Source organism: Oncorhynchus mykiss, chromosome 6, assembly GCF_057628025.1.
Source record: "Oncorhynchus mykiss isolate SJ-2025 chromosome 6, ASM5762802v1, whole genome shotgun sequence".
Classification (NCBI taxonomy): Eukaryota; Metazoa; Chordata; class Actinopteri; order Salmoniformes; family Salmonidae; genus Oncorhynchus; species Oncorhynchus mykiss.
In genome coordinates, this window is record NC_143027.1 from 30415780 (window position 1) to 30428939 (window position 13160).

Below are 13160 nucleotides of genomic sequence, written 5' to 3' on the forward strand. Positions count from 1 at the left end.
AATGGAGGTTAGCCATGTGACTTCTTAGGGTTGCAGGATACTATCACTCTGGTTCAATGCCTGACTCTGGTTACACAACTTAACCATGCTAGTCAGTTTTCCAAAATAAGTAACATTGCTGTGCAATACTTATAATTATTTGATCGGTATGAAAGTGTTGGTCATTTAACTCAAATGCATTTGTGTTAACCTAGTCTAAACATGTTCACACCTGTCATTATTGAAAGATAAATTGTAACCATATAAATAGGGGAATGTTGTAAGAGCATCAAGGAGAATATATGGAAAAATCCAAGTTGGATCAATGTTGTTGTATTGAACATCAAACTGGAACATTTCAGTGCCCTGTCTAAGTCAAAATGATAGATGCTTCCCCCTAGTGACAAATTGTAACATTACATTGCCCCTAGAGGAGTTATTTCCCCATTATACAGGCCTGTACTTTCTGTTCACTCCACAACCTTCACTAGTCTAATCTGGCCATAAAATTTAGGATTGCATGAAGCACATCATCTGGAATTTAAACCATGACAATGACCTTATCCTCCATACTAATGGTACAGCCTTCGCCATACATCACCCAGGCCGTAAATTAAAACATTGACCTGGAAAAGGTTTTTTTGTCTTCGAGAAAGAGAAGGATAGAGTAACGTACAGTCTCGTTCACCTTTAACAAAACTGTACTCACACACTAAATCTGCATACAGTGAACATCCAACCACTTTTTCAAAATAAATATACAATAAACACCTTTGGAAAATAAATATTTAATATGTAATACTGAAACAATAAGGATCTTTCCAGAAAATGACAGTATAAAAAAAACTCTTAGAACATATAGGCCAATCAAAAATAAATTAGAGAAGTCATGACCACAGCACATTTTTTTAAACAAACAAGAATCAGCTACGACCAATTGATTTGCTCTCCTGCCTTAGTCATATTGAGTCACAGTGACCTCATGTAACCCTGCAGACAGCAAATCAACATGGTAACTTTTTCATGAAAACAACAAAAAAAACATACCTGCAATGACATCCCAGTCACATCACTTTGCCAAATAAAATGTAAACACAAGAGGTTGGTGGCACCTTAATTGGGGAGGAAGAGCTTGTGGTAATGGCTGGAGTGGAATGGGTGGAATGATATCAAATACATCAATCACATGGTTTCCATGTGTTTGATGCCATTTCATTTGCTCCATTCCAGCCATTAAAATGAGCCGTCCTCCCCTCAGCAGCCTCCCATGGATTTAAACCACATCCATATAAACAAAAAGTACACATTTTGTAAACACAGCGCACATTCTATGGGGAAGAGGATGTCACTGTGTGGTGAAAAATAAATTCACAGGGGTGGCGTCCCAGTTTCTGGGGATTGGGGCCTCATTTATCAACGTGGATACATTTCAAACTAAATTCTGGCGTACGTGGAGCATCTAGGATTTGAATGCAAACAAATTATTGGGATTTATCAAACATTCGCACAGAACATATATGCATGCTTAATTGGTAAATCAGAGCTAAACCATATGTGTGTGAGAACGAGCGCTACACCTCCGCTGGGAAAATGCCCTCCATTCACCTTTTATGGTAATAACAATGCCCTCATTTGCTGTATTATTTGGAGATGTTGGAACTGGGCCGTGATAGTTGCTAAAGGAAAGCGCAATGGCAAATGTGATCACATTTCTGTAGAGGTGTGGGCAGAATGTTTTAATCTTTTGCCGTTACTTTTTTTTAAACAATTAATGCATTACGTCTACAGTGAGAAAAGGCCACGCATTCTGCAAGATTGATTTTCTATTGAACAATTGCTGCCTACAGTCCACACGTCTATGCAAAATATTAATTGTTGTGAAATATTTTGTTTATCAATACATGATTGTTAGTCTATCTCCATGGTATAGGCGTTGAGATTAAACAGGCTATTATGTTGCTCTCCTTTCGCACAACTATAGCCTAACCATACTCTCATAGGCTACTGGTCTATTTACTTTCTAGCATGGTTGGCCATGGAATGAGGGATGGATAAATGGTAGCATAATATTTTATGTAGCGGCATGTCAGAAAAGGAGAGATATGCCCTGCAATAAGATTATGATGTAGGCTTATATCATAAAGTAAAACATATATTGGGTGACAGGCTGCTATGCAATCTTTTTACCAATGACAAATGCATCTGTTTTATAATTAGGCCTATAGGTTTTAATGATATTAGCCTACCATTATAATTCCTGTGCATCAAACACCTAAATTTCCCCCAAAATAACAATATTTGCTTGCAATACAGTTGACTAGAAGTTGTGGGTACGCATGGTCTGAGATTTGCGTGGGAATAGTTCAAAATGTATAAATACCAACTATTGCGGGAAAACTGCCACATGCAAGGCTTGTGTGCACGCACCCTTGAAACTGCCTCACACAGCGGTCTAAGGCACTGCATCTCAGTGCTAGAGGTGTCACTACAGACCCTGGTTCAATCCTGGGCTGTATCACAACTGGCTGTGATCGGGAGTCCCATTGGGCAGCAACTGACTTGCCTAGTTGTAATAAAGGTTCATTTAAAAAAAGTGGCCTCTGGTGGGTGTGGGGGTTAATATGGCCAAAATATCACAGTATTAAAACAAAAAGTGGACGGTATTTTATGTTTTTGAATAATAAAAGCTCAAACTGTTATTTATGAGTAGTGTATGACTCTAGGGTGGAAAGACATACATTCTAAGTGATTTCAATGGGTCTTTCTCCATTCGGATTGTTTTATACTGTTTAATTCAACCCCCCCCCCCCAAAAAAAATGTGCATTTTAATACATTTGTTGCACTCATTTGAGATCATTTCCACGTAAGACTGCACGATATGGGCAAACAATCTGTGCCTTATTTTTAACCAAATGTTGCAATTTGACTTGCGATTTAGAGAAACACTTGGGTGAACTGTTGGAATTATGGAAATAGAATGATTATTCTAATTCTATAGTTAATAGTATAGAATAATAGAATAGAATAATAGTTGGCACTTTGAATACAGTGTTTGACATGACAATGAATAAATGCCAGGGACGAGTTATTGCGACAGGGTAGGAACTAGGAACAAAAGTGTTGATAAGTGTTTCTAGGGGACTGTTCAATCTGTGGCTACATTGAATGTTTTCTCTTAACTTCTTCATGTAGCTAACATTCTTGTTTCTTCTTTGATTTAGAAGATACTGTTGCACAAACATGCCGTTTTAGGTCTACACTATCACTGGTATTATCAGGCTGTATAGCTAATTCCGTTTGCTCTGATTCAGTACATTTATTAGCTAGCTAGCAATTAGCATTAGTAGCTAACAGGATTTAGGCCCAACTTGCTAAAACAAGTCGAACTAGAGGTTTACAGATGTAAGAAACATAAACTAATTATAGAATGCTTGTAGATTTATATTAAGAAGCTAAATGAAAACAGCATTGTTGTCATCACCATTGTTGTATGTGCTGCATTGACCATGCAGAAGGTAAAGTAAAACCCCAAACCAGTCCGTGTGTCAATACCGGTATATTGTAAAATATGGTATACTGCCCAGCCTTACCCTGGTGTGGCTCAGATAGGGGCCCATGTTCTCAGCTCTGTCCTTTGGAGCAGGTTGACAGCCAATGGTCCATTCAACCACAAGACAACGGCAGTTTCACAGGGCCCCTTACAGACATGACCCAGGGTCAGAGATGCCAGCCCAATACAAGAGATGTGAGGACGGCTCCATTTTTACCCTTCTGTAAGTCAGTCTTTTCCCCATGGCTGTACCCTAGCACAGAGGGGACGGCGTGGCTGTGTGACGTCATTCAGATCCTGGTTAACAGTCTCTCAGAATGTGGGTCCACAGTAGTCCTCTGCTACTAGCATTCCTTACATACAGGAAGATGGTTGGCTGGAGGGTAAACAGAGGCCTCTGACTCCTCCTCACCCCTCTCATCACTGTTAACGTCATTCACTTCCTTCAGCGTTTGTCCAGACGTTTATCCATTTCCTTTCGAACCCGGGCCTGCAGTGCCACCCTCATGGCTGAGTCCAGAACATTCTTCTCTGCTACACGCTCCACCACCCTCTCTGGCTTGTCCTCCTAAGAGACAGGAAACAGGTCACGAGGGCACAGGATGCGCATCATCATAAAAATATAGACACTAGACAGACAGACCTTGTGTACAATGAAGGAGGTGACACAGCCAGAGTCAGCCTGGTAGTCCAGCCAGAAGAGTTCAGTTCCATGGGTCTCTGGCTCTGTACTCGACCCACTCTCATTCCACTCTTCAGTCTCTGCACCCACTCCTGGCTCAGATCCATCTGGAGACACATACATACACATCACCACTAAACTGTGTCTTCCAAGTTGTCTTCTTCATACTAGCAGCAGTGGTTTCTTACTTCCACGTCGAGGATGGTACACTTGGATATCTGGCCGGCGGGGGCGTCGGGGGGTAGTGGTGAGCCTGGCCCTCTGACGCTCATTGGCCTGCTTTACCTGCTTATCATAGTCATCTCTGCAAGACAAAGTGATAAGTCAGTGTCTGAATCTTTCAGTAAGAGAAACATTATTTATATAAATTAGAGAGTAACAAGGCAATTTAATTCAAACCATTGCAATGATTGTGAGTGTCCAACTTCTAACAATATCCATGATGGGTGTAGTTGTACACCGCAGAGAGCAATATCTGTTAATGGTATTTATACTCTGAAGAGGGGCAGTTCTCTGTTAGACGTTGTGCGCATGCCCAGTATAGGTTGGAGTGAGTAGGCGTACTAGCGATGAATTTCAACATTATCAAGAAAACCCTCGAAACTAAACAACTGCACGCTCTCATAATTGATTACATTGACAAAATAGATCGACAAAATATACACCCCGCACGGCATGTTAGCTCAGATTAGTGATTCACCTGGCAATCTGGTTCCTTCGAATGTGGTGTAAGAAACCATGGCTCATGTCCAAACGACCCGTACGTTTATATTTGAGCTCTTGTTCTTCATCATCCCGCAAAATCTCCATCGTGAGAGATGATGGACAATGTATTTAGTATTTAAGATGGAACATTAGTACTTCGTTATATGCACAACACCACAAGCTGCATCATAACGTTAATCAATCTTTCAAAGGGATTTACTACTAGTTATCACATCCACTAAGTTAAAATGGGCTATTGTAAAAACGAATCAAAACAAAAAATAACGTGCTTTTGATCATAATTTAATGTTATGGTTAGCCATTGGTTTATCATTGTGTTTAAGGTAAGGTTTCAAAATCATATTTTAAGAATATAAAAATTATAAATAGGCGGGGTGTATGACTTTGTGACTGTGGTAACTAGTGACGACCATTCCAAAGTGGGCTGGGCTGCTGTCTAACTGGAATTGCACACGGAGTTACGAGCTTGTCCATCATTTATTTTTCGGATCAAGCTTCTACCCTTGCAAATACTTTTTTTCTCTCACATTTTTAATCCTAATGAAGTATATTATTTAAAGTTGTTTGAAAGCTGCGTTGTTCTTTGGAGGCCCAAATAAAAATGTCTAACACTATTCAATCTCCGCCGTTCTGTTTTTGCCAGAGTCAATTTGAAAATATGGGGTATGTCTAACACTTCAATCTCCGCCGTTCTGTTTTTGCCAGAGTCAACTTGAAAATATGGGGTTAAACTCTGGTTGGCCATTTTGATATTGAAACCGGGAGTTTTGGAGGTGTGCAGCTAGTAAAATCAACTCAACCCTGACTTTAGTTATTATTATCAGCTCTGTTTTTGCATACGCAACAAAGATTAACACGATGGTCTCTGTAAAACGGGAGAGAGAACTTGACTTTGAAGACGATGAAGGTAGTTAACGATTTCAAACCGTGTATAACCTAACTCAAACTCGTAACAAGCTGGTGTTTATTTCCAAACGTATATTTTAATGTTTGCTTGCCCAGTTAGCTAGTTAACACAAATAACATTGTTGGTAGGTAGCTAGTTCTAGCTGACTAATGTATTGTTAACTAGCTAAGATCCCAGTATCAAGTGTCCGTCTAGATTTGCCAGAAGATACCGACCCTACCGTTACGCTTGTTTACACTGAGCTGCACGGGAACGCAATACACTTCTTCTTTAATCAATCGAATGTACATCAGAAGATGTCAAAATGCTATACAGAAACCCGGCCTAAAACCACAAACAATTCCGATTTTTTTTTAAAACCTTTATTTAGCAAGGCAAGTCAGTTAAGAACAAATTCTTATTTTCAATGACGGCCTAGGAACAGGGGCAGAACGACAGGGGATATGAACTTCCAGCCTTTCGGTTGGCTAGGCTACCACTAGGCTACCCTGCCGCCCCGGGTATACATTTTGAAGCATGGTGGCTAGGAAAAACTCCCTAGAAAGGCGTGAACCTAGGAAGAAACCTAGAGGTGGCCAATCCTCTTCTGGCTGGGCCGGGTGGAGATTATAAGAGTACATGGCCATTTAAAGCCAGATTGTTCTTCAAGATATTCAGATGTTCATAGGTGACCAGCAGGGTCAAATAATAATCAGTGGTTGAGGGAGGTGCAAAAGGTCAGTACCTCAGGAGTAAATGTCAGTTGGCTTTTCATAGCTGAGCAACCAGAGGTCAAGACAGCAGGTGTGGTAGAGAGAGAGAGAGTTGAAAACAGCAGGTCCAGAACAAGGTAGCACATCTGGTGAACAGGTCAGTTGAAACTGGAGCAGCAGCACGACCAGGTGGACTGGGGACAGCCAGGAGTCATCGGGCCAGGTAGTCCTGAGGCATGATCTTAGGGCTCAGGTCCTCCGGGAGGGAGAGAGAGAGCATACTTAAATTCACACAGGACACCAGATAAGACAGGAACTATTGCAGCATAGATACTGGAGACAGGGATGGGTTGGGGGACACTGTGGCCCCGTCTGACGATGCCCCCAGACAGGGCCAACCAGGCAGGATATTACGCCACCCACTTTGCAAAAGCACAGCCCCCAAACCACTAGAGGGTTATCAACTTACCACCAACCTACTACGCTGAGACAAGGCTGAGTAGAGCCCACGAAGATCTACTCCACCGCACTACCCCGAGGGGGCGCAAAACCAGACGGGAAGATCACGTCTGTGACTCAGCCCACTTTTATGGTATATTGCCGATCGCACAATTTAATGTGCATCCCGCCACCTACTGTGCAGGGTGAAAACAGGATTCCCAAAAAACGTAACAAAAAATAAACTAAACGAACCAACTTTTCTGTTAAAAAAATAAAATGGATCTGATCCCTACACAGGCTCAAGGGGAACCTGGGAGGGCTGGTCTTCCGGAGCCAGTACCCCTTGCAGTCTTCAGATGTAAAATCCCAGAAAGGTTTTGGCCTCAGCCACAATAATGTCCAGACTTCTTTGAGACTTGTGCCGTACAGTTTACAATTGTGGCAATGAACACCACAAAATCCACCTTTATCTTTTGACTGGCAGCAAACATTTACTACAGGCTGTGGTTCATCCACTACCATATCTTCACTAGCGTCGCTTGTTTTCTCAATTATTTTAATTGCCTCCGCTCTAACTTTTGCCACCTCAATCTCCTTCACCTTTACAGGGCACTCCAGGAACCCGGGATCATAATCCCCATCACAATTGCAACACCGTTGTCCTTCTACACACCGGTCTTCAGTATACTCTGTCAGGACTGACAGACTTTCATATTTTTCTCCATTCACCCAGCGTGTCAGCGCCGGGCACCAATCACACCAGGAATTAACTTCAGGTATTCAGGCTGAACATCGGTCGTCACCCCTGAGATGACTCCTTTGACTGGTGCTCTACTCCGAAGTTCAAAACTTCTGTTGTCCAGATTCTTTTGAGGCTCAGTGCAATCTTCCTCTGTTCTTCAGAAATACAATTCATCAACATAAGATCACTCCTGGTCACTCTGATAGACTCCACTTTTCCCAGAGCATATTTCACAATTTTCAACTCCTCAAACAGGTCTCCCACATATGTATCCTTACTCAACAAACGCTTCCCAACAAGAAGCGATTCATTATCATACATACACATATACTCCAATTTCCTTTTTGTTCCAGTTTTCACTACTACTGTTGGCCATTCATAACATTCGTCTTCACCAACTTTGCTCGACGCGCTGCTTGATTCGAACAAGGCATCCACTTCTGCCATCTTTCTTCCAACAGGAGTTGAAGTATCAACTGTGTTCCTGTCGTGACATTGCACATGTAAAAAAACTACATTAAGACACATTGGAGCCTGTGTGAGAAATGGGGTCAGAAAAAATGATGTATATAAACCCTGGATTGCTGACGCTATGTATTGGCTTTGAGAGGCTTTCGTCACCAGTCGGCCATATTGGAACTCCCCAGTAGGAGCAATCCCCCATAGGAATGAATGCAATTCTACATTACTTCAGTTAAATGTTTCAAGGACAAAATTACATGTATTTAAGTATTTGTTTTGTTGTAGTGGGGACAGTAACATAAATACTTTAAGGAAAATGTGTTTTATATAATTTTAGTTTTTATGTTAAGCTCACATCGCAGTGCTAGCTGTGCCACTAGAGAATCTGGGTTTGGGTCCAGGCTTTGTCGCAGCCGCGACCGGGAGACCCATGGGGCGGCGTACAAATGGCCCAGCATCGTCCGGGTTAGGGGAGGGTTTGGCCGACAGGGATTTCCTTGTCCCATCACGCACTAGCGACTCATGTGGCGGGCCGGGCGCAGTGCACGCTGATAAGGTCGCCAGGTGTATGGTGTTTCCTCCAACACATTGGTGCGGCTGGCTTCCAGGTTAAGTGGGCATTGTGTCAAGAAGCAGTGCGGCTTGGTTAGGTTGTGTTTCGGAGGACGCACGGCTCTTGACCTTCGCCTCTCCTGAGTCCGAATGGAGTTGCATTGAGGAGACAAGACTGTCACTACCAACTGCATACCACTAAAAGGGGAGGGGGGGATAAATAAAAAATACAGCGACCCCCCCCCCCCCCCCCCCCCCCCCCAGTGTGTTCGGTGGGGTGCATACGTATGTGTAGGTGGCTTGACAGAAATGGTAGCAGAAGGTGAATGTTGAATTTCGAGTGCATACATATCCAGATGATGCTACATACTATTTTGCGCAATTACGCTGTCAGTGTGTTCGAAGCGTTAATGTAACCATGACTGTGTTCCGAACTCAGCGCAGTCCAAGCGTAATGGTATAGTAAATATCTTCTGGCAACTTCTAGCTAAGTTAGTGTTAGCCAGAGGCCTTTTGTAAACACAAATCTCTGGTGTAACGTAGCTAATCTTAGATACCCACGATTGTTGTCATTGCTAGGCATCACATTAGCGAGTTACACTGAATTGTTTGTTGACGTGTTGTTTGTCTTATAGCTACAGTGCCTGTGAAAGTAGGCCGTTCATCTGAGGATCGCAGAAGTCGCCACTGTCCCTACCTCGACACAATCAATAGGTAACGTTAAACGTCCACTGGTTTTAACACTGAATGTGTAATATTTGTCATTCACCTCTAACACCTTTGTCTTCAGGAGTGTGCTGGACTTTGATTTTGAGAAGCTGTGCTCCATCTCGCTCTCCCACATCAACGTCTATGCTTGTCTCATCTGTGGGAAATACTTCCAAGGTAAATCATCCAATACTTCAGATTAACGTCGTTATCTCCCTCCCTACCTGAAACATTTTCAGAAATGATTTGACCTCAACCTAAACTGTTGTGTGTGTGTGTGTGTCTCTTCCAGGCAGAGGTCTGAAGTCCCATGCCTATACTCACAGTGTGCAATTCACCCACCATGTGTTCCTCAATCTGCACACACTTAAGTTCTACTGTCTGCCAGATAACTACGAGATCATTGACTCATCGTTGGAAGACATCACGGTGGGTCCACAGACATGGGTTTGCACACATTAACCCTGTAATAAGACCATTTCAGAGGTGTCAGATGCATTGATTCAAACATGCACTGATTAAATGGTGCTAAACCAATAGTTCTGAAATAAAGTTGAACAGTTTATGTTCAGCCATGGTTTGTGCAATAATGGAGGTGGTCATATATTTTTGTTCTTTGTGTTTAGTATGTACTGAAGCCCACATTCACCAGACAGCACATCTCTGGATTGGACAAGCAGGGCAAGCTGTATCGAGCCTATGATGGCACCACCTATCTGCCTGGTATCGTAGGGCTCAACAACATCAAGGCTAATGACTACGCTAATGTGGTGCTGCAGGTAAGACTGTTATCCACCACAGAGTATCCACTGGTGAATCAGACCTCTCACCATTCACATGCTGCTTAACCTTTTCCTGTGTGATGATCATCCATGTGACCCAGTCGGTAGAGCATGGCGCTCGCAACACCAGGGTTGTGTGTTTGATTTCCACAGGGGAACGGTACGAAAATGTATGCACTCACTACTGTAAGTCGCTCTGGATAAGAGAGTCTGCTAAATTGTAAAATGATTATGGTGAACTATCTTTAACCCTTCAGGCCCTGTCCAATGTGCCCCCACTGCGGAACTACTTTCTGGAAGAGGAGAATTACTGCCGCATCCGTAGGCCACCTGGTGACATCATGTTCCTGCTGGTGCAGCGATTCGGTGAGCTGATGCGCAAGCTGTGGAACCCTCGGAACTTCAAGGCCCACGTGTCACCCCACGAGATGTTGCAGGCTGTAGTGCTGTGTAGCAAGAAGAACTTCCAGATCACCAAGCAAGGCAGGATTTTATTATATCACATTCAGTTAGGCTGAGAGCCTTGTTTCTCAAGAACAAAATGTTTTTAGTACAGTAAAATTTATGTGTTGCAAATCTGCTGATTGGTCTCTGTCCTGCAGGGGATGCTGTGGACTTTCTGTCCTGGTTCATGAACGCTCTGCATGGTGCATTGGGAGGAACCAAGAAGAAACCTTGTGAGTGGGACGTGGAGGGGACTGATGACTGGGGTCGAGGGAGTGATGTTGAGGAAGGATATGACTTAATCCTTTTTCATTGTCCTTATAAGTCAGTGTTGTCTGCCTTACTGTACAACCTGTGATATTAACAAAGATATCTCCCTCTTCTTTTCCATCTCTCGCCTATCGCCAATATAGCAAGCCTCACCAAAGTGTTCCAAGGTTCCATGCGTATATTCTCCAAGAAGCTTCCTCATCCAGATTTGGCGAGTGGCTTATTGTCAGACCTTTGTAAAAGGAAGACTGCATCATTGTATCAAAGTTTACATTTTTACTTGTGAATTCTTGACTTCAATATGATTACAGATTTTAAAAGCTAAATTGTTAATGTTACATGCCTTTCTCTCTCCAGCCACCAGAAGAGAAGGTGGCTCTGCTGTTGAAGGAGGAGTACCAGGAGGAGATGTCGGAGTCCACCTTCCTCTTCCTGACCCTTGACCTTCCCACAGCCCCACTGTACAAGGATGAGAAGGAGCAGCTCATCATCCCACAGGTCCCCCTCTTCAACATCCTGGCCAAGTTTAACGGCAACACAGAGAAGGTACTGCCCTCAAACTCCTACTTACATTAGCTCAAAGGATTAGCACTCCTATCTTCAAGCCAACCATCTCTCCAAGTTAAATTAAAAGTAGCCTCAGAAGCCTAGGCTTCTCACGTTTTGTTTGAAAGCCTCAAACAAAACGCGAGGGGTGGGCTAGATGGAAACTAGTGATGCGTTGCCACTTATTAAGCCAAACAAATATTTTGCATGGGTTGCTCTACCAACCAATGTTGTTTCTGAAAATGTTTCTGACTTGCATTAAGCTAGCTAGCATAGGATACAAAACTAATGCTGCATAGGTTATTAAAACAAAAGTGAGTGTTAACAGCCAGCGCTCCCATCCTAAGCAAAATCGTTCAAATGTCGAGTCAACGAGACAAGATTTGGAAGGATGGCCTGTGAGACTTCAGCTTCTGTTTGACATAATCTTAAGTGCTTTATCACCTCTTGATTTTCCTCACCTCTTCGCCCCTTCCTCTGGTCCCTTCACACTCCTGTTTTCTTTTAGGAGTATAAAACCTACAAAGAGAATTTCCTCAAAAGGTTCCAGTTGCTCAAGCTGCCTCCCTATCTCATCTTCTGCATCAAGAGGTTCACCAAGAACAACTTCTTTGTGGAGAAGAACCCCACCATCGTCAACTTTCCCATCACGTAAGAGACTGTTGCATACTTTCCCCATGTACTCAATGGTAATTTAGCATCATGCTCAGCCTGATGAGTTCATGTCTGTGTTTTTGACTCCTTGCATTTGCTCCTTGACCAGGAACGTAGACCTTCGTGAGTACCTGACAGAAGAGGCACAGGTCACAGAGAAGAACACCACCTATGACCTGGTGGCCAACGTGGTGCATGATGGGAAGCCCACTGAGGGGGCATACAGAATGCATGTCCTGCATCATGTAAGTGACTGCTGCGTTTTCAGGACTTTCTCCTTGTGTACTCTAGAGGTGCACATTTGCAGAGCTTTAGATGTGCAGTGTTTTATGACATTGTGAAATAAATACTCATCCTGTTCAGTTATTGGTGCTAATGTGTGCCTTTTTTTTGGTCACTGAAGGGCACTGGGAAGTGGTACGAGCTCCAGGACTTGCAGGTGACAGATATCCTGCCCCAGATGATCACACTGTCGGAGGCCTACATTCAGGTAAGCTCTATTGTGTCACATTGACCACTGATTATACCATATGCTGTTCTCTAATTTACAGGTTTATGTCTAGATAAGTTACTGACTCCCTGTAACTGTCAGTTGTGTTGTGTGGTTCTCTTCGTTCCAGATTTGGAAAAGAAGAGAGAACGAAGATGACACAACTAACCACACAGGGGCGTGAATAAGGCATTGAAAGATTGATTGTACAGGAGAGAGATGTCACATGCCGGCCAGTGGTCAGACGAGCCCCAAAAAGCCACTAGAGTGGAACTGGACACTGTTCAAGATGACCTCAGGGTAAGCCCCCACCACATGAGGACCAGGTCTTTTTATTGGTGGATTTTGGATAGAGAAAACAATGTCTACTATTCAACTTTTAACTGTAAATGGTGGAATAAACCAGCTTTGAAATGTCTGTTTCCAGTCATTAATATTATTTGATGTTTTACCTTTTTGGATGAAATGTATTGATTTGGGTTGGGTCTTTTTAGTTTATTTGTGAAACATGGCAATAAAAACAAGAAATAAA

At 42.9% G+C, this 13160-nt stretch overlaps 2 protein-coding genes across 3 annotated transcripts; one reads left to right on the forward strand and one right to left on the reverse strand.

The window, feature by feature from the left end:
- Positions 1 to 751: 751 nt before the first annotated feature.
- On the reverse strand, positions 752 to 5138 carry LOC110525709 (UPF0561 protein C2orf68 homolog). Its single transcript, XM_021606082.3, has 4 exons — positions 4913 to 5138; positions 4401 to 4516; positions 4174 to 4319; positions 752 to 4098 (listed from the first exon to the last, which is right to left on the reverse strand). Exons 1-4 carry the CDS (start codon positions 5020 to 5022, stop codon positions 3976 to 3978), a joined length of 495 nt encoding a protein of 164 aa, XP_021461757.2. The 5' UTR covers positions 5023 to 5138; the 3' UTR covers positions 752 to 3975.
- LOC110525710 (ubiquitin carboxyl-terminal hydrolase 39) lies at positions 5128 to 13046 on the forward strand. Of its 2 annotated transcripts, none has more exons than XM_021606084.3 (13): positions 5128 to 5845; positions 9370 to 9448; positions 9525 to 9619; positions 9735 to 9871; positions 10069 to 10221; positions 10482 to 10707; positions 10827 to 10901; positions 11082 to 11149; positions 11296 to 11484; positions 11993 to 12135; positions 12248 to 12383; positions 12542 to 12628; positions 12759 to 13046. In XM_021606084.3, the coding sequence occupies exons 1-13, from the start codon at positions 5797 to 5799 to the stop codon at positions 12810 to 12812; spliced, it is 1491 nt and encodes a 496-aa protein (XP_021461759.1). In that variant the 5' UTR covers positions 5128 to 5796; the 3' UTR covers positions 12813 to 13046. The 2 variants fall into 2 exon arrangements, with proteins under 2 accessions (XP_021461759.1, XP_090093702.1); XM_090237576.1 differs by lacking the exon at positions 5128 to 5845 and adding an exon at positions 7587 to 7754.
- The last annotated feature ends 114 nt before the right edge of the window (positions 13047 to 13160 follow it).